The sequence below is a fragment of the Perca fluviatilis genome, chromosome 23 (assembly GCF_010015445.1).
Source record: "Perca fluviatilis chromosome 23, GENO_Pfluv_1.0, whole genome shotgun sequence".
Taxonomy (NCBI): domain Eukaryota; kingdom Metazoa; phylum Chordata; class Actinopteri; order Perciformes; family Percidae; genus Perca; species Perca fluviatilis.
This window is the reverse complement of record NC_053134.1, coordinates 19960309-19982822: the sequence shown is the minus strand read 5'-3', so window position 1 is coordinate 19982822 and position 22514 is coordinate 19960309. Positions and strand designations below refer to the sequence as shown.

General features: G+C 40.4%; 1 protein-coding gene across 2 annotated transcripts in view; it reads right to left on the bottom strand.

Annotated features, from left to right (window-relative positions):
• Positions 1–22514, bottom strand: part of LOC120553417 (synapsin-3-like) — a 124226-nt gene that overhangs the window by 65174 nt on the left and 36538 nt on the right. For both annotated transcript variants that reach the window (XM_039791788.1, XM_039791789.1), the window contains exons 4-6: positions 20557–20648; positions 3591–3747; positions 777–866 (exon numbers count right to left, since the gene is read on the bottom strand). In XM_039791788.1, coding sequence (XP_039647722.1) covers positions 777–866; positions 3591–3747; positions 20557–20648 — 339 coding nt within the window. The remainder of the gene's footprint in view (positions 1–776; positions 867–3590; positions 3748–20556; positions 20649–22514) is intronic.

The window sequence follows — 22514 nt, the reverse complement described above, 5'->3', positions numbered from 1 at the left end:
TCAAATCAGAGGAGGAAGACAGGGATGGTTTATATCTACTCAACAAAAGGCCAATATTTGCCTAATAAATGTAAATGTAAATTACAATAAAAGTATTTGATTTAAGTAGTGTTAGTCTACCATGTTTAATTTTGCATCATCTTCGTAGCCTTCAGCCTGTCGGCTTCCTCTTGATAATACATCTTTGGCTCTAGTATGCGACATACAGTCATGATTAGGTATCATTTAGTTTTTAAGAGGTTACAAAAACGTTAATATTTAATGACATTCGAGGGAAAATACTTTATGTAAAGCAAACAAATCTACGGCAGTAGAGATTTATTTTGTACAAAACGTGTCCTTTATGTCTTTATAAGTGTGGACGAGGCTCTATCACCAGCTGTGGCGTTTCTGTCTCACTATTTCTGTGGTTCATGTTTGTGTAAATATACTGTCTGCTTAACACAGAAACACTTGGTCAAGTTTGATCCTTTAAAAAAAAAAAAGAAAAAAGAAGAAAAAAAAAATCCAATCAAGGAAGCTGTGTATAGTCTGTGTGTAAACCCGGATTCCTGAAGTGTGTGTATGTGTGTGTGTGTTTGTGGGAGGGTGGGGTCCCTTGTAGGGGTTATAGAAATGTTTGACTTAATTTCTGTGTTTTATATTTTTATAATAAAGATTTAATGAAAAACGGGCCACAGGACGTCTATGGTGATTTTTTTTTTTTTTTTTGTCTGAGTGTGTGTGTCTGTTCTCTGTATTGTGTTAATAAAGAATAATGTCTACGAGGCACTCACCATCTGCATGTGGTTGGGATAGAAGGTTTGTTCATTCAGGGGGAATTTCTCAGGGCCGAGGGAATGGTAGAGCTTAATCATCTGAGAAAACTGCAAGCAGAAAATAAACAAGACAGTCAGACGTCATTATTTAAGCAGGGAGGATGGGGGAGGCTAGATGGAATTTACACCTGTATACAATATAAACCAGTAGTACAGTCAGACACAACTCTGAACACCGGTCGCCCTGAAAAGGAAAAATCTATTTTCAGATCATGTTATTTTCCTTTTTTGGTGGACTGACTTCCTCTTACCTGCCTTACCTACTCCAGTTAATGGTTTTGAACTTGTTGCATCCAGCTGTGGGTTATTATAGGTTGACATTGTAGCTAGGGCTGGGTATCGTTTGAAAAAAATTTGAATACCAGCAGTGTTTCCCACACATAGACTATTGTGTGGCGGTGCGCCTGACTGTCAACACCGGCCGCCGCACATTGCGTTTAGTTATTAATTTTTTTATTTATTTTTTAAACGCTATTTCAAACGTTATTCTGCATTTCCTTTCCCTGCTCTCCTCCGTCTCTCTGTCACTTGTGTCTCGCACACACACACACACACACACACACACACACACACACACACACACACACACACACACACAGCCCCTCCCACCGTGCGGTGTTTGGTGTTCTCCTTCCAGGCGGCGCGGCAATGTTTAAGGCAGGTTTAAGGTTTTAGGTGAGGGTAACCTGCCTGTAAGACAATGTTGGAGGCTTAAAAAAACCATCAATCCCACTGTGCACACAACTGTCCGTCTCCATCAAGGAGAGAAGACGGCTGGCGAAATTCACAAGTTCACGAAAGGTTGGTATCTATCTCGTGAACACCTTTACACAATCACACGTTCACAATCACCGACCCGACTCTTAGCAAACAAGCGATTGTGCCTGCTTTAGAAAGTTAACTAGTCGCAAGTTTGCGGTAAAATGCAGTTGGGTTGTCGAGGTCAAAACACTAGCTATATAGCAGCCATGAATCAAATAAACGTATTATAAATAATGTTATGTCATTTTTTACTCTTACACTGAATGTTTGCTTCTTCAATCCAGATGAGTATTGAAAAGTATTTTCCGCGACTGAAAAAGGCCCGTGTTGAGGATGAGGACCAGCCTGAACCGGAGGTATCAGTCTGAAACCGAGCTCAACAGTCCGACCAGTGTATTTATTTAGGTTATTAATTTGTTTACAATATTTTCAGGCTTCAACCAGTGAAAGACAGGGTCAGGGAGAGAAAGAGATAGATTCGTTAGGCATTAAAGTAGGAAAGGAGGACAGCATCCAACAGTGTGTCCTCAGTTTTTGATACTTGATTGTTACGAAAATAAGTTACACCCCCGCACACACAAATTGCTTTGTAATCTGTGGGAAACACCGACCAGTACCAATACCAGTACCCCTAAAGTGATACCGACACCAATAGAGTACTTCATTTGAAATATCCTTCTGCATTTTATGTTGTTTTCTTTGTTTTTTTTTACATTTTGGTGGCATCTCGGCACGCTGAACTGCCAATTCCGACAATTACACTAGGCTTGACTTCACCACACAAATACAAAATGGATTGGTTATAGGTTGTATTGGGTCAATCACAAGTCGCATTAAAACCATAACCATACAAAAAAATGTTTTTCTTTTCTAGATCTGTGTACAAAAAAGGATGGAATGCAGTTATTGTTTGACTAGACACGTTTTGATATTACTTGGTCCTGGGTTATACCCAGCCCTATTGTAATTGTAGCTACATTGTATTTAGGGAAGTTTTCTCCTACTATGGGTGCAGATATGTTTATCTACCTGTTTTATAACCGGTGTTTTCCCGGTTTGTGATTGCAGAATGTCTGGGCATAATGGCAGCTCTAAAAAGAAGCCCTTACTCTGATTCTGAGCCACTGACAACCAAAGCGCTTGATGGTGTTTTAAGACCCCAACGTCGACTTCAAGGCAGCGCTGCGACCGTCGACTTCAAGGCACCTAACCATTGCCTAATCTTAGTGCCTTCCAGGGAGCGCTGCCTGGAAGACGACATTGGGGGCATAAAACACCAATCAAACCTGACATTTACTTTTGATGTTTTAGATCCAACAGCAGGGTCGCATGTCCCATCAATTCCTACATTATTTCAGCCTATACATTTTGTCCTTGCACACCTTAAATATAAGGAATACAATAAAATAAATGCATTTAACATTTAGTGTATTGAATTGTATTCATTGTTTATTCTGCCTATTCTAAAGATATGCTGTAAATCAAAAGAGCTCCTTCAGATTTTATTATAAACAAATGTTGATATAATAAATATAAAACTTTGGGAGCGTCACAATAAAATAAAAAAAACGTAAGGTATGCTTTGTAAAAAAAATAAAATTTAAAAAAGTAACTAAGTAAATAAGTAAGAGCTGTAAGTATGTGGTAAATGAGCTACAACATGGAGAAGTGCATTCTTATACCACGTTATGGAAGTATGTGTGTTGTCGTGGAACATATTTGCTCCTTTAAGCTTATACTTCCGTGGAAAGACTACAATTATGAACTCATGCAGACCTAAGCATTCACATCGTTTTCACTGCAGTCTTGCATCTTGTCTTCTCAGAGTACAGAGTGAGTAATAATGTGTGATGGCTGTGGAGGCCCATTGCTCCACGGACTCCAGAGACAGGTGTTACAGCTCCCTGTAATGGCCCAAATAAATCAGCCGGGGTGGCCGCCGAGGGAGGGACTCACGACACCTTTGTGTGGGTTAAAGTAGAACAAAGAGAGCAGTTAAAGATTGCTTACCACCCAAGGTTTGCTGCAGAAGTTGTAGATGGAGAAGAGAGAGTTGCTGCTCGGGACGCCGCCGAAATGCAAGCCGATCACAAGGTTCCTGAAATCGTCACCGGGGATCATGCTGTAGGCGTGCTGGCGAATCAGGACGAAGTCTGGCTTGAAGGACCTGCAACAAGAGGGACATGGAAAACCCTCAGAAAGTGGAGTTCAGCATGGTTTGGGTTAACAATTTGCAATGTTCTGGGAGAGTGTAAACTGACTTTTAAGGTCTTCTATGGTAAAACTTAAAAAAAATTAAGAATTCAATAGCACTAAAGATTAATTTTTAGACATGCTAGCAACGTTGATTTTAGAATGGCAATGTCTGTCTGTCGGTTCACCACTTTTGTCCAGGCCGTCTTCAAGACATTGCCATGGAATTTGGCACACACATTCATTTCCTTTTCGAAGTGGATTGTAATAACTTGAGGTGCTGTCCTTGACTTTTCATCTAGTGAAATCTTTCAATTGAAATTTCAATTTGTCCATTGATTTATCATCAAATATCTACAAAACTAATTCCCATGACCCTCAACCATTTGTTAGTGCTAATTAACAAATATTAGCATTCTAAAATTGCAAAAATAAAATCGTGAACATGGGAATCTCCTTTCTGTTCATAACTCTGGCCTGACTGTGCTCAGGTCCTACATCTCCAGCATGTTGGCTCCACCCGAACCGACAGCTCTGTTAGCACATTAACACACTGTATCTGGGCCTTGTGTTTACAGTCGAGGGCTCCATTATTCAGCAAGTTTGTCGGGCTGAAGGGGTGAGGAAATGCTCCTCTGTGCACCTAATCTTTTTGGACCATCTATCCAATTAACACAGCTTAATCCTTCCTTTGCAAACTGTTCTGGGAGCAGGGCCAAGCGACCCATCAGGCACCTGGAGGCCTCATTTAAAGCAGCCCACATTTCACATTAACACAGGAAATGTACTTTGACTGCAGTCATATTTTACCTATTAATGTTTTCAGATTTCCTTTAGGTACTGCACAACTGTGCATTTTTCAGATTCCTGTCATGAATTGCACTTTTAAGTAAAAAAAAAAAAGGTCATGCAAGCAAGTGTTGTCTTACAGTAACATGCTCTTATTTTGATTCTTACTGGTTTGATTGGTGAAGTGTCTGTAATGTGGAGAGCTGTTAAAAGATATTATGCAACCATTTGATTGCATTATTATACTTTAGATTTCTACATTATAAATCTATTTTCCCAAACTGTAAAACGTATCTGAATCATGCAGCATAGGTGATAAATGTAAATGTACAGTACGTAGTGTACATGTAAATGTACATACATGTGTTTTGCCTTACAGGATTATGGCTTTGCATACAAATTTCAGACAGGACTACACATAAACAGATTTGTATTGTATATGCCAATTCAGTACTACACATTTACAGTACATGTTTCCATGCATAGAGAAAATAAAGTATGAAGTCTTTATGAAAGAGCTCATAATCAATTGAGACAATTGTGTTTTCATATGAAAATAATAGAACTCATGCATTTTACATGCTCAAATATTGGATTTTTAAATATGTTTTTTAAGTGAGAACATAATTCATGGATGTGTTAAGTCAAAATCCAGTCATTTAACAGAAAGGGCACTTTGAAAGAATTGTTAAAATTACAAATAAAATTGCACAATTAATGCTGCTTTCATTAATTTTTTTAGTTCGTTGCCACCTTCGTCTGCCATTTGGTGCTGAGCAGGTAGTGCATAGTGGGCTTATCTGTGAGTTTTCCACTGAAATCAGCTGGAAACTACAGCTGGAAACTAGGTTGATGAGAGCGGTGAGAGTGAACCCAAACTGTTAAACCAAAACAATGAGCTGAAAGATGCCAAAACATTCTGTAAAGCTGAGAGGAATGTCAGAGTTGGCTAAAACCCTGTGTAAGTAGATTTTTTGTCACCCCAAGTGACACATTACACTAAATCATTTGATTCACTGTGAATGTAAAAAATATTGGTAAGTGCAGCTTTAATAAGGCAAATTAAAGCAAAATGTTTTACACAGGTGAACACTCAGACATGTGACCTACAGCTTCACAAAGCTCTCGCTAGATTACTTTGGTTAAATTGCAGACACCTGCACATCACAAATGCACAATAAACATTAGTGTGCACATATGCACAGGCATACACACATAGGAAGTAAAGGGCTGCAGGTTGGAGGGTGAAATTACAGCCAGGCCTTCAAACAGGCACTGGGTCCTCAAGTGTTGCTTATGTTAGACGGCACAGACAGGACTGGCAGGATGACTGAGGAGTGATCTGGTCTCGGCGACAGAGCGACTACAGCTGTTCCTCCCTGCTGCTGCACTCAGCCACAGTGGCAACGGACCAAAGGCTCTGCTATTTATACTGGATGAAGCTGTTTATTGAGGCTCCAGAACCAAACCAGACTCAACAATTCATGTGAAACACAAATTCTTGTTAAGTACATCGGCTGGTTTGGGTAACGTGCTGTTTCTAGCAAACACCCAAAGTCAAGAGAGAACAACATTGCGCTTACGAGCGTGCAGTTCACCGCTGTATAAGCCAGGACCTTGACTCAAAATACCCCTGTACGATCAGCCCTAAACAAAATGTCGTGATTCATCCAAGAGGAGCAATCCACTTTCCAATCAGAAAACCTTCCAATCCAGATCAGCTGATTGGTTGAATGCAGATATGGAGGCAAGTAGGGCTGCAACTATTATTTCATTTTCGATTAATCTTCCAATTATTTTTCTTGATTAATTGATTCATCATCAAAAGAAAAATGCCCATCACAACTTCCAAGAGTCTAAGGTGATGTCTTTAAATTGTTAACATTAGTTAAGGGGACTTCTTACCCCTTTTTATCTATTAATGTTTACTACTACAAGCTGTACTGTCGAACAGCACAGCAAAACGGTTTTCTCTGCGCGATGCTAAGCCCATGCATGCATATAAGCAGATAGACGACACCTTTGTGCTACCTCATTACCACAGAAAGGCCAGATGAAGAAAGACATTCAGCTCGGTGGGATGGCTTTCACCGGGCTATGGTTAATGGAGCCAGTGCCCTATAGCAGCAGAACATAACTGAGGTTTGTCCCATTAACTCTGTTTTTCTGTCTCTTCACTCGGACTCGTTTTGCCGAATCAGGGCTCCCTGCTGGTCGTGGATTACACTAAAGCGGCACATTTATGCTTTACGGTCCAAATCACTCTGGCCCCACAGTCATCACTATGCTCACGATATGCTAATGCGCCCTTTGAATGGGTTATCGGTGGTGCAATAAAGGCTGATGCATGCACTGATAGGGGGATAGCAGGGTTATAGATAAGGACATGAAGAAGGAATGGATCCATGTGGTATCATAAGCCCACTCATAACTCTTCGACAGTACATTGAGCAAGATACATGTAGGTACAGACATGCTGGGAAAAATATCCATCCTAACGAGTCATTGTTAAAGTTAAGTCAAAACAACCTGTGAAAAGAATAACATCATATAAATCAAAGTTTAACCCAAGTGTCTTAATACTAGTGAATCTGATTTATGTGATGTTGATATGGTCACTTATTTCTAGACATGAAATATGCTTCAACTGGTGTTTCACACTACTGACTGATTTTTGACTTGTTAAAAAGATTTTAATTCATATTGAAAGTGACTCTGCACACCTGTGCTGGCTGTATGTGTGAGTCATGGGCTGTTTATAGGGAACTGTAGCATGCCTCAAAACATCAAAATACTTAAAGCTGCTACAATCCATATTTTCATATTAACAAAGGATCTAATGACTATGTGAAAGTGGTCGCTCGTAGTGATGAGCCCAAAGAGAATTATCACCAGACTTTGCAGTTTCCCTCAGCTTTACAGCAGGTTTTAGCATCCTTCAGCTCATTCTTTTGGTTTTTACGGTCCTGCAACTTTAATTTTGCGGTTGAACCTAACAGCTCTCACCAGCGTTATTTTCAGATGCATTAGCCTATTGCTTTCTGTAAAAAAGCTCTGATAAACCAACTGTGTGCTACCTGCCCAGCATCAAATGGTAGACCAACACAGTTTAGCAGCTAAAGAGCCAGATGTTTCCCTCAGGGGTTGGTGGAGATAAAACAGAGCTAAAAGGAGAGCGAGTGTATAAGTGACCAGATAAGGACATCAAGTGAATGCTAATGATGCACCCTATCAACTTTATAATCTGACAAAATGTCAGTGTCTTTTGTTAACAGTTTCTTTCCACTGCCCCAATGGCCAAAACAATTCATTAAAATTAGGGCTGCCAATCGATTACATTTTTTTTTAAATTGTGATTAATCGCATGAGTGTCCTAACTAACTTAGTTAAAAGTTAACTCACGATTAATCGCAAATTAATCACACATTTATCTGTTCTAAATGTACTTTAAAAAGGGATTTTTTTCAAGGTTTAGGGTTAACCCTAACCCTCAAGTGGTATTTGAGACTCAACTCAGTCTCAGTTCAGAAGTTCAATATATTTGAATATATTTAAAAGACGCTAAGAATATTTTAAAAGTCACTAAATCTAGAGAGAAAGTCACCAAGTTGGCAACACTGTCCACAACGTTACTACTGCAGCTTCCTGAGTTCCCTAACAACAAATCAGAGAACGTCCGTGTTTAAATGCTCAAAGCACCAATTCACGTGTTTAAAGCCAGATAGAAGTTTACCCCTCTCTATATCTGTCTGGTTATGGATACGCTGCAAGCCTAACAGTTGCACAAGACCATTCTACAATAAACTGTACAACAGTGCCAACAGGATGTTTTCATCAGCATTCCTAGAACAGAAAACAATTCAAACCCAAGACAATATGCTGCCATTTTGTTCCCTAGATCCATTTATCATACAGAATCTCTGACCTTCTAATAGGCTCCACAGGGATGTCTGAATTGCGGGGACCATTTGTCTTTATACCGGCTCTGTGCCTGGCTAGAAGGCTGGTAAGGGCCTTATCTTCCTCCCATCAGTCTGTCTCCCAATGATAAGGATAATCGAGGTAGAACTTGGCGGGAATGCCACAAATGTACTCGGTATGTACTGTTTGATCAGCGCAGCCCTTGTACACAATGGTGCATTGTGCCAAACTGGCTCTCCGTCATCGGAGGGAAATGCACCTTAGAAAGAAAACTCTGTGCTTTCCTGTTACAAGGACAGACACTATAGTAAAAAACGCTACATAATGCAACAAAAAATGTTATGCAGGCTTAAAAACAAAAAAACTAAAAGCTTAACATTTTGGGAAATGGCTCATTTGCTCTTTTCTAGGAGATGAGTTAAGTATGGAGCTGTAGCTGGGTGGTGAAAAGCTACAGTAGCTCAGCATAAAGACTGGAAGCAGGGGGAAACAGCTAGCCTAGCTCTCTCAAACATTTCAAAAACTTGCCTAGGGATACCTCTAAAGCTCACATATTAACACCTATCTCGTTTGTTTAATATGTATACAAATAGTAGTGTAAATTTGACTATTTGTGGTTTGATGGGGAATTGCATGCTGTAAGTATTTCTTGGCTTAACTGAGTTCGCTCCACAGAATTATGCCACATCAAATATAGACTACAATTACAGGCAACCAAGTGGGAAAACGGTCAAGTCAGGCTCCAACTTGTTCCCAGTTGGAAATATATTGTTGTACATGTTCTTGGTTGTTAGGAAACCACTCCAAATATGTAGAAACACAGAAGTTGCTTGTTTATGCTATTGAAATTATGTGACTACAAGGCTAGCAAGTTGGAGAAACCATCTTGGAATCATTTGCGCACGTCCCCTAAGTCGGAATAACGTTAGGCGTCCTTGTTCTTCTGCCAACAATGCCTGAATGCAGCATCTCCCTCCCCCATCCCTCTAAAACCACTAAATGTCACTTTAAAATTTGTGTACACATTAAAGAAACAAGATAGAATGTGTTAGCAACTTAGCTTAGCTTCCAGTGCTAAGCGAAGCTAATCTACAGACATGAGAAGGGTATCAATCTTCTTTTCTCACTCTCGGAAAGAAAGCAGATAAGCCCATTTCCCAAACTGTCGAACTATTATAAAGTGTTATTATGGTGAGGGTTCTTTAAGAGATGACAGTTTGTAAAGTATTTCAATGGTCTGAAAAACATCTATAGCATAACATCAGCAAATTGCCACAGAGACTGGAGGTAGTAAATTTAGTTTATCTTTCAACGGAGCTCTCACTTAGTTCTCTCTGTTGCAACTTTGTCTTTAAGGCCAACAAAGCTGCAGTATTATATAACATTTTTGCCTTGTGCAATATATTATAAGATCTGCTGCAAATCCAAAGCAATTCAATTGATCATTCACATATGAGAAGGATTGCCTTTTGGCAGCAGTGTAGCAGAGCACTTTTATTTGCATGTAAGAAGATGTTTAGTCCCGTCAAACATTATACAAAGACATTACCTTCGGGGTTTATTATCATTCTTCCTTTGGCTCTCTGCTAATGAAAACTTTGTATGCTTTTGTTAAATGATAAACATCATCAATCAGAAACCACTGTAGAGTTTCCAAAACTCCCCTCTGTCCACTTAATTCAATTTTGTGTAAATCAACATTTTTGTTTATTTTAATTGGTAGACTGAGAGCCACTTGGCTGACGGCAGGGAACAAATTGTAATGTTGGAGCAAAGTCTGATCAAAAGGTGGACAGAGTGAGTTTTGGAAAAGCAGAATAAAAGAAATAAAGTTTTAAAAATAATATGGAAATGCAAACAGATAAAGCAGTACCATTATGTTGATCCGGTACATTACATTTTGGAAAGTTCTTTTCTCTTTGACGGCTATGAAGTTTTACTAAAACAAAAAAATCAGACAGTTCTTTGACTGCGTTTTTATCTGGGACTGTGGGCAAAGAACTCTCCATCCTTCGTGTGCACAGTGACTCCCTGGAGCCTAGCATCATGTTGTGGTCCCCTGGCCTGGATCTAGGACTCCCTGTGGTTGTGGCTGTGGCTCCAGAGCGAGCTGGCAGTGGCTCAGATCCTGGGCGGTGGCCTGGTCAGGGCTGCCAAAATCTCTGGATCGCCTCCAGATGCAATCGCACCCCAGGGTTCATCTCTACATCACGCTGAACGCAGCAAAGGCCACGTGGAAAAAAGGACGCGCACCAACAACAAACTCCTCTAAAATCCAAACAGGAGAGGGTGTAGCTTAGGCACACCTACTCGCAATAACAATTAGAGAATGTTTAGTTGCTTAACGGTGATTGTGTTAAGGATTATGAGAGGAGTCCCACGGGAGGCACAAGGAATGAGGAGAGGAGCTGCAAGAGCGATAGAGCATCAAATGACCTCTGGCAGAAAGGGAAATGAGTGTTGTTAGGAGTTCGAGGGAATTAGTGGGGCCATTTGTATTCATGGCTATATTACAAAAGCAGGGATGGTGGAGTGGGCCTCTGTATGCTTTCATTACAGTCACAGTGCTCCTAAAGGAAACCACCCTCAGGCCTCCTAAAGCCATGTCTGAGCTCAGCGTGTCTGTGAGCGGGATTTATTTGCTCGGTAACAAGATGAACCTGTCGGAGGTATTAGGTGTTGAGGCTGCTCCAGGCAGACAGCTCCTTCACTGATTAAAATGGGCTTTCAAAGGGGAGGGTGGGGGGGGGGCAAGGGAAGAGGGGGGTTAAGGCTTGTTTGTATGTGTGTGCATGTGTGTGTGAATCGTCTCTGTGTGGTCTAAGCACCAAATCGTCACCTGAGGGTAACCAAAGGAGCAGAATCTTAGTATGTGCTCTGTGGGGATTGGAAAGGAAAGGAGGGGTGGCCCCGTCTGGCTGAGACCGGTAGCTTTCAGGACAGAAAATTAAATAGGAGGAGGACAACAACAACAACAACAACAAAAAATCAGACAGGGATCTGCTAATGTAATCTGCCTGAATCCCTCCCTCTACCTATGGGGCAGAGAATTGCGAGGAATGTGATGCGGCTATGGCAAAGGTCGGGAACCACACACACGGAGGGAAACGTCTGTCTGAACACGTAACTCAGCGTATCGTTGAAACAAATTCAGAGAACTATCTCAAATCCAGTCAAGAAAATGTTAACTTTACTGCTACGAGCAACCGCAGCCGCAACGTCCGTGTCAACTGAAAATCAGAGGGACAGAGACAATCACTAGCTACAGACTGATTACTGCAATAAAAAAACAATATAAGCCCCTTCTTCGGACATCATATCAGCAAATATGAACACGTCAGGCTGAATGAATGGAGTCAAACAAAATGGCAGTTCAGTCTGGTCATCAGGCCACGTGTAAACTGACTGGTGTAGGTCACTGTCAGGCTACATATAGTTTTACTCCTTATGAGCAAAATTAGCTGTCATGCAGTCCAAATGCTGTGTATTAGGCTTAAATTAAGCTTGTTTCATTGAAATTCATTGTAGGTATACGGTGTAGGTATCCGTGCCCTCACAGGTGCAATAATGTGAGCAGCAAGTGTTAATTAGGCCCTAAGAGCCATACATCTCCAATAATCCATATTTTAGCCATCTATCTGACGCTACCACCCAGAACTACTTCCAGTGAGTTCAACATTAAAACGAGCTCAATAAACTCCACAATCACCGGCAGTTAATGCACCACTCCCCGAAATTAGTCACCACTAATTAATCAACTAGTTTTACGAACCAGGAGAGACACGTTGCTTATCATACTTTGGCTGCTGTGATCCGTCTTTCAGCCAGACCAGTGTTCCCACTTGGAGCAGAGCAGCTCGCTGGAGGTTTTGGCAGCGGCGAGCGCAGAAAGGGCTGACTACAGCAGTGCAGCAGTGAACAACACGCCATAACTACTGTACCTTGTGGCGCGTCGCTGTGCTGTACTGTAGGCTGTGCAGTGCGTGCCACGTTGCACATACAATAGCGGTAGCAAAGTTACATGCCACTTTTTATTTTATGCCCTGGAACCAGCAGTCAGGCTCTGTTGCACCTTTTTATTTAGTTGTTTTGGCTCATCGGTTCATCACAAGATGCATACGACTTTGCACAGTGTGTGCACAAAGCCAGACATTAGTATGCACATGCTTTTAAGTAGATTTATTTAAAGCTCTGCATTTGCATGGTTCTTTTATTTATATTGTTCTTATATACATCTCAATCATTGTGAAACTGGGCACAAGCCTTGTTTCCTCTCCCGCAGTTGGCCATTAAATGGAAGTAGACACACCATTAATAATCAGTTATATCATATTCTAATATTTCTGTCTTTAGACCTGTGAATAAAATACAAAACAACAAAGAGGAAGCGTAATTTCACTTATTGTGTCACACGGTGAGGTCCTTCAACAGTGTCATGGCAACCGTGGTATTCCCATTAATTCATCACAAGAACGCGTATGTGTTATTGGCAGTGATATCTCTACTAGATCATCAAAGATTAAGGAAGGTACTCAATGATTTAGTTCATAACACTTGCATTGAAACAGACTTTACAAAGCTCTTCACTATAAAGGATATAATGAAAAGAACATAAAGCAACATAAAACGATGCCTCCTATCTATGTAAAGAGAAATTGAGGTACGTAGACTCGCACAAAATCATGCACACTCATTCACTCTCCGTGTTTTTCCATTGTGACTTTACCATATAAGACTGAGCTCCCTCTAGGAGACCATGAGTACACACATTCTGACTGTATACATGTTTTTGTTGCCTCTCTCTCTCTCTACATTCACACGATCCGATTACAGAGAAATCATTAGATGCACTGTAATCAGTATGCATGTTTATACCAGGAGTAAAGACGGATAAAATGTGTTTTTATCACTGCTTCTAATCAGAACCAACAGTGTACAAATCATAAACAAAGTAAACAATAACATGGTTCACACACAATTACCTGTTTTCCTAGTTTATCCTATTCTTAAACGTCCCATATCATGCTCATTTTCAGGTTCATACTTGTATTTTGGGTTCCTACTAGAACATGTTTACATTCTTTAATGTTCAAAAAACACATTATTTTTCACATACTGTCTGTCTGAATATACCTGTATTCACCCTCTGTCTGAAATGCTCCGTTTTGACACCTCTTTAAGCCCCCCTGGTCGGCCTTTCCAAGTCTTCCACATCTGCGCTCTTGGAGTCTCTGCACCGCCTGGGAATGACTAACGGCACTGTAGCGGCACTTTCTACCTATATATAGTATAGTTATACCATAGACATCACAGCCGTACAGAAGTCTTGAGGGCTTGTTTAAAGGCACAGTTTCTGAATACGAGCTGTGTGAATTTCTCTGTGGCTTGAGCGTTTTGATACTTTCACAGTATTTATATAGCACCTTGACCTGCTTTATAATGCAAAAAGACATGGAAATATCACTTTAATTTTTATACAATATGGGTCCTTTAAATGACAATGTGAGATCATTTGTCTCCATTCCACTGGGTATCTTTAACCATACAGTAGAACGTCACTGTACAAACATCCCTGAAACCACAGAACTGTGAGAAAGTGTGCTGCTCCATGGAGCCTGCCGAGGAGATGTGATCAGAGAGCATGCCTGTGGTCAGAGGTCAGAGCCCTGAGAACGCAGCAGCCAGAGGACACGTGGAAAAGCAGGAACCTGCTTTAGACATACAGTACAGTAAGCGCGTGGGTATGCGTGTGAGCAGCACTCCTCTAATCACACGCGCACACACACACGCACACAGAAAAATGTAAATCAGACAAAGGGCATTTAGTTTGAGCTTGGGAAACTAGTGTTTTGTCTGTCTTGTGTCTATTACAACATTATTCTGGCTGAGAATGAAACACATATCACAGAAATAATGAGCTTTCATTGGCTATAATCTATCACAGATTTGAATCAGTTCACACTCTGGGGTCTTAAACTGGTCTTTTATCCAGAGAAACGTTCAGTGTCCCACTCGATACACTTCTAAAAATGGCCTTCGAACCACTTTATTTAAATGCTTTATTAGCCATCAACCAATCAGATTGCTAGCTGAAAACAACTATTATTCGATTTAGTCAATTTCAGTCATAAATAACAAGCTAAACCACAACAGTTTAGCAGTGAATATCAGTGTTTGTGAACAAGGCAACAGTCAAACCATCTGCAGCCAATTTGGCTTCTCCATCATTACCAAAAAATACTTAACCCATAACCTCTGTGTCCATTCTGACAACAGGTTGCATTGTAACATCAGCCGTATTACAGCACCCGCTCTGTGATTACTCTCGCTTGATTTCACACTGCACTGCATGGTGAGGCCATTTCCGGGACACATGCTACTTTCAACACCGATAAAGAAGTTATTTTGCAAAACTGTGTGGAGTCGAAGCCAAAACACAGATTAGCTGATTATTCCCCAAGAAGGCTGGAATGAAGACTGGTGGGCTGACACTGGATGGCATGCACTCAGTTAGCTGATCTAACGGACCAATCAGGATGCAGAAGCCTGAAGAATAAAAAGCAGGAGAGTTTCGGTGTGTATGATCACCCTCGTAGCCAAATGGCAAGCTGAAAAAAGGTGTCACTTCAGGTGTAAGTGGATAAATATGTAGAAGTAAACTATGTTCCCAATTCACTGCTAGTTGCAGCAGAAATATTGATCTGTGTACTAGGGATGGGCATGATTACTCGACGATCGATAATTGTTTTATCGATTAAACTAATGCTGGTTGTGTAGTGTGAGTCTTGAAACAATGAAATTAATTTCACAGTGTGGCAGCAATTAAACATTTTACCACCTGGGGTCAATATTTAGTTAGTTAGTTAGTTAGTTACCTGGCTGCGAGTTTCCATTTTGATTTCAAAAGTAATCATGAAGAGGACACGGCAAAGTGTGGCGTGGGACCATTTTGATTTAAAAAAAACAACAACTTCTTAGTTCACTGCAAACACTGAGATGCCGTGTATAAGTACAACACGGCCACGACTCAAATGATGTAGCCTACCACTAAACAAAGTGTATCCGACCCTGGTTAATGTCGGTGGCGGCCGCGGTGCATCCTGCTCTCAGTCTCAACCTAGCATAAACTCGGCGTTAGCACGGAGGAGCTGCGATGCACAACGAGCAGAGAAAATTACCCAAGGGATCTGCAAGTTCATTGAGATGGATATTGGAACCAGCATATCACATTCCGTCACGACGTACCATCACCAGACTGGTAGAAACTCACCACGAAGAACGGAATAAGGTTCCTCGGGCTGGCCAAGTTAGCGCGGAGGTAGACGACCTGTGCATCCCGGCAACGCGGGTGTTTTGGGCGGCTGGACTGACGGTCACCAGGTAGCGGTCGCGTCTGAACCCCAGATCATGTCAACATGCTTATCTTTCTCAACACACATCGGTAGACTGGTGCAGAAGTTGTATGTGAGTTAGCCTACTGGTTATTTTGTTATTAGGCTTTGTCCGTGCCTTGGATAGTTTTAAGTTACATTTTGACAAAACCTGTCAGATCTAGTATTATTATGTTTTTCGTTAAGTTATTATTTAATATGATTCTTTTTATTTATTATTTTGGAACAAACGAGGGTCTGTGTTTAAAGTGCCCATATTATGAAAAAATCACTTTTTCTGGGATTTGGGGTGTTCTTTTGTGTCTCTGGTGCTTCCACACACATACAAACTTTGAAAAAAATCCATCCATGCTGTTTTGAGTGAGATACGGTTTCTGAACGTGTCCTGCTTTCAGTCTCCTGGTGAGCTGTTCAAAATCGGCCTTGGACTGTGACGTCACAGTCCAAAATGAGCTGGCTAACCACAACCGTTAGCTCGTTAGCATGCTAACGCTAATGCTAACGCTAGCATGCTACGTCGTTCTCAATAGCAAAGCACTGCTACAACACACACAAGTTCACCATAATCTACAAAAGAACTACTTACATGTGTGCCCTCATTTAGAAGTCTCCCAGCTAATCCTGCCTTGTAACTGACCAAAGCTGGAGAAACAGGCTCTCTTTTACTGTCTCTAGAGTTAGCTAGCTGACATGCTCTACATCTGAGCTACTGAGCATGTGCGAGTGCAATCAAAGATAGTACAGAAGAAGAAGATGAAAAGAGGTCTCACTCTGTAGCTAAAACAGAAACCAGGTGAAAAGAGCATCTGCAGCAGTGAGAGAGAGCTGTGCAGTACAACAAAAATATGGTGTTTTTTGAAAATTAAACCATGTAAACCTATTCTGGTACAACCTTAAAATACAGTTATGAATAGTGATGCACCGAAATGAAAATTCTTGGCCGAAACCGAAAACCGAAAAAAGAGGAAACCAAGACCGAAAACCGAAACCGAAACACCGAAAGAAATTAAGCCAATTATTAGTACCATTGCATTTATGGCTATGACTGTGTACTAACTTTACTAAAATCAAGGCATTGCAATTGTATAAATTAATATTAAAGTTTAATTAAAAAAATATCTAGCAGAAATATGGCTACAATCTGATAGTCACATACAGTATACAGTAGCCTAAGAACAGAATAGCTTACCTATTGTTATTATTATTATTATTATTATTATTAATTGAGGCACTTTCTTGCAGGATTTCACTGAACATATCAGACAACGAGGGTGCATGCCCCTCATCTGGTGCAGCGAGACAAGTCTTTTTTTCTGCGCTCTGATCTCCTGCGCTGGGCGCTGCTCCGTGCGCGCTCCGTCTCCACGCGGGTTCTCTGCATCCATCGCGGCCTGGATCATTTCTCGTGCGCCCTGCTTTATTTCCGCATCCAAGTAATGGTCTTTATAACACGGATCAAGTACAGTCGCGATGAAGTGCAGAGGATCCGAACAGATCTCACTGAAACGTGTGCTGACAGACTCTGAGAGCACTTTTCATTGTTTTCACTCCGTGGTCCGTCTCAACCTCTTTGCTTAGGAGACGCTTTGCAGGTGGAATGGATCGGGTACTGACACACGTGCAGGTCGCGTTTTCTGTTTGCGTCATCACAACATTTTCGGCCGTATTGTTTCGGTGATAAAGGTATTTCGGCCGAAAATTTTCGGTGGCCGAATATTCGGTGCATCCCTAGTTATGAACCTGAAAATGAGCATAATATGGGCGCTTTAAGAACGGCGGCTCGCAGCTGCAGGTTCTGCTGCTTCAGAGCACCGCAGCGCATATATCTATAATCTATATCTATAACCTCCAGTTTAACTGCCACTAGTTGTTCTTCTTGAAATTAAGATCTCATCGAGGAAAAACACGCTGTATTTTTGTATTTTCATTGCATTTTTAATTTATAAAAAGTTAAATAATGAATTTTAATATAAAAAATATTAATGATTAATCGATAGTCGATCGTTAATTCTCCCGACGATCGACGAAGAAAATGTAATCGAATGCCCATCCCTACTCTGTACTAAAGTTGTTGTTCCATTATTCTCAAAGTGTAGGTGAGCTAACTAACCAGGCATCAATGGCGTCCATGGAATTATGCAGATAATTAAAAAATAATTTCTGGTACCAAATAAGACATATTGATTTTATTTAGGAGCAAGGGAAATTGTATTGTGTATTGGTTTGTTGTATATTTGTTGTAGATCTAATTTTCTTGTTATATCTATTCTGAATATTAGTCTGGTATTTAATACACCACATTATTCTACTTCGTTTAAGAATGCTTGATTCTGATTGGCTGGGAGGAGGGCATTAACCGGCAGGTTGCCCGCTGACTGAGCGCAGCGTCATCAAATAGTAGATCAATATGCCGCTTGTATTTTTTTTCAATCACAGAAATTTCAAACATGAGGTCCATTGTAAAAATAAACCTTGTTAAAAAATGTTTCTAAAATGTGTCGGAAATCTATCAGAGGTTCAGTCGATGCAAGTGAGATACGATGTAGCAAGTATGTTATTAAACTAACGTTAGTGATCAGATGCAGCCTTGTGTGGTTGCTATAGAAACTAATTAAAGTTAGCTCCAGTTGAGCTAACGTTAGTCGCCGTCCCCGTTTCCGAGATCTGACAGATGAGGAGCTGCGTACAATTGAAGACGGGGCCCTTGAATCAAACACGAAAAAGGCAACTGCCTTTGCTGTCAAGGTTTTCACCGAGTGGAAGAGCCACCAGAAGGTTAGACTGACAGTGACAACTGACCCGGACACCTGCAGGGCCGAAGAACTAAACGATTTGTTAAGACGTTTTTATGCTACAGTTCAACTACGTTAAACTAGTGATCAGAGGCAGACTTGTGTGGTTGCTATAGAAACTAATTAGCTACAGCTGAGCCACTTTGTCTCGGGCGGTAAGCCGTCCACAAGCCGGGCATATCAAACCGTTTATTGCCCTGCCTCTCGGTGATTATCCCTTAGTTGTTAACCCTTTATTAACTGATGTGTTGGCCACAGCGGAAACAAGCTGTAAACATTAAAATATGATCACTTTATAAACTTGTTAGCAGTTGCTTATTCACGCATCCAGCAGATATGGAGCATGCTAATGTTAGCATTCATTTGGAGTCACGTTTCTGTCCACCTGACCTAACTCCAATATTAAATATCCATGTTTTAGTCTCCACCAATCCTGAGGTACTTATCTGGCTTGTTAGCTGCAAAATGTAGCAATGGATCTATATGTCCAACAGCTAGTCGCTGACTTTGTCTGTTTTTTCGTTTGGTGCTGGGCAGGTAGCACACAGTCAGGTTTTTACAGCATTTCTGCTGAAAACAGCTGCCAACTGGAGCTGGACACACACTGATGAGAGTGAACAAAAACAGTAAAGTTGCGGGCTGGACAACCAAAACAATAAGCTTAGAGTATATAAGCTATTTGTCTGTTTTACTATGTCGTTTCTATCGCAATGTCGAAAAAAACAGCAGCTGAACTACATTACAGCAATATAGAATTTGTATAATATAGAGTTTGATTTTAGCCATATCGCTCAGTCCTACAGTAGCTTAAAGATGCTAAACACTCCATAGAACTGAGGGGACACTACCGTTGGCTAATAATTGCTGAGGCTTTGTCACTATGAGCGATCCCTTTCATCTTACATGTAGTCATGGAACCCTTTGTTAAGACACAAATATTGATCATAGCTGCTTTAAAGCTGCGATACCTAATTGTTGATGTATATTGGTTTTGTTAATAAACATGTTTTTTGTTGTTGTTTTTTTTAAAAGTACTAATGGCATGAAGTCATCTTTTCCACCCAGATCAGCTGATCATCAGTGATCTCCTTGAGCGGCAACATCACATAACAGAGCAGTCTATTTAAATACCCGGCTTCACGTGTCCAACTGCTGCTGCTACAGGAGCTGCTTACTGGCCACAGGCCACCTCTGCCACAGCAAGATTAAAAGATTCTTTTAAATTCCAGATGCACCCAAATGCCCAAAAATAGAATAGAAAAAACTTGTTTGTTCTTTCGGTTTGAGACAAGGTAGTCTTTGCCGTGATTATTGGCATCAATGCAGGCCGTTGTCACCGTTGTCAGTCCAACAATAGCTGTAATGAAGGGTTGTATGACTTAAAAGCAATCTGCTTAAGTAGCTTACTGGTTACCACAAGAGCTGGCATTGAAACCAGTGGCGTAATGGGAATTATGAGTACTGTCAGAGCGCTGATCAGATTGCTTATCTAAAACTCCTGCTTGTATAACATGCATTTTGCAATATGGCGTAGCATTACGGTGATATATTGCCAACTAGAGCTAAAACACTGCTCCGAAGCAGATAAAAACAGTGGAAGAGGTGACAAGTTTTATACCTTTGATTTATTTTTCTTTTGACTGTGTCACACGCATTTCCCACCTGGGTTAAAACAGGGTAAGAAGTATTTTTTGTTCCGTTTTCCCATAATATAATCATTACAGCCTTGATTTCTCTGAGTGCAAGCAATGTTATATATACACAGTCGTGCACAATGCTACCGAGAGAAAAGAACAGGAGTCTTTGTGCATGCTCACTGAGGCAGACTACAGATTGCGTGGGCTAATGCGTCAAAGAACTGGAGCTGCCTTTCGTCCTCGAGCATCTTACCTGACCACTCTGGTGCCACCTTTGTTGACCTGCATGTCCACCATACATCCCGAGTTGACGTAGGAGGCCAAGTTGATCTCGGAGAACTCCGCCTGGGAACACAAAAAAAGAAAGACAAGATTATATGTCACATCCCACAGCAACATAGTGCTTGAGGTCAAGTGTGTGTACTGTAATTTAACTTCTCGACTCAGCACTCAGATGCACAAAAGGTCTTTCTGACAGAAATATTGAATATACAAGTGACAGTACAAATGTTCTCTGATGCACAGATGCAGGCTCCAGCACTTTAACCTGACATCTTTCTTTATAAAGATAAAGAAAAGACAGGAGAAGTACCTCCGACCACCAAGACAGACAACAGATTCTTTCAGGTTGACTTCATTTTACATCTATGCATTTGCACAGCAGTAACAAAAGACAAGAGTCAGAGAGACAGGGAGAGTTGGTGAGAGGCGGTAAATTGAGTTATCCCCAGTCTGTGGCCTGCCGGACAGTGAGAGCCTTGTGAAAGGCCGTAGCCCGGCTACCTAATGACTCCGTCAAACTCCCGAGAAACTCGAAAGGAGGGGCGACAGTCCACTTCTGGGAATGGCCTTTTCTAGATGGACAGGGACCAGAGAGAGACAATTCAATTTTCCTGCTAATGATTGTCACTCTAGTCAAGGCATCTATTGTTAATGCTCCTGACCAGATTTAGCATTGTGTGCCATTAACGATGGCGTTTTTACTTAAGGTTTCTTACACAATAGTGAAAATTCTGTCTGATAAATACTTAACCCATTGGTTTATAAACCAAGGTGTGGTTTATAAAATGTTTTTTTTGCATTCAACTGATGTTCATTCTTGCATTGTTTTGTAAGTATTATAATACACAGTCAAAATAAAGTTAAAAATTATGATGTAGGGTTTCTCAAAGTGGGGTCCGCACACTTTGCCAAGGTTTTCAGATTGTTTATTTAAAATATATCAACTTTTTAAATTGTTTTTTTTACAAGAGTCATAGTTCAACAAATAATGTTTTTTTTTTTATTTATAATAATTCATAGATTACGTTCTAATCTAACTAGTGCTGTAAAACGATTAAAATATTTAATCGTGATTAATCGCATTAATGTCATAGTTAACTCGCAATTAATAGCACATTTTTATCTATTTTAAATGTCCCTTGATTTCTTTTTGTCCCATTATTTTTTCTCATTTTAATGCTCTTATCAACATGATACGATACTTTTAAAACAGTGCCTGAACCGAAAGATATATATATTTTAAAAAGGAGCACCTTGTTCAATTGTATTTGTCTGTTCTGTATGTTCAAAAATATAAAACAATAAAAAGTTGATCTAAAAAAAAAAAGGAGCACAAAACGGTGAAAACAACCACTGGGTGGGAAAAGGGTAATTTACAATTACAGTGAATGCACCACTAGGCTGGCGAGGCGAGCAACATAACATCATGACTGTGTTTTTCAGACAACGGCAGCTTAAACTGACAGCACTAAATCTAACTAATCTATAATATAGAATCAGCAAATATGTTTCACACATAATATCTTTCTCATACATTTCTCTTGTAATTTTCTTTCGCATTAAGGAAGACTAGAAGTGTAAAAAAATAAAATAAAATAGGCTACGTCAAATTATTAACCACGGTATATTCTCTATTTTGTAAGGGGTCTTTGACTGAAAAAATATTAAGAACATCTGTTGTTTAGTGCTAATTAGGAATTGTTACCATGCTAACCCGCTAAACTAAGATGAAGAACATGGTAGACAGTATGCCAACTACAAATCAGCATGTTAACATTTTCATTGTTAGCATGCTGCTGTCAGCATTTAGCTCAAAATCACTGTGATAAAATGAATTATGTTAACATTACCTATAAATGTATTAGAGTCTGTATTAGAATTATCAGTGGCATTGTTGGCTGATAAAGTTGAGTCTTTTAAGACATGAAT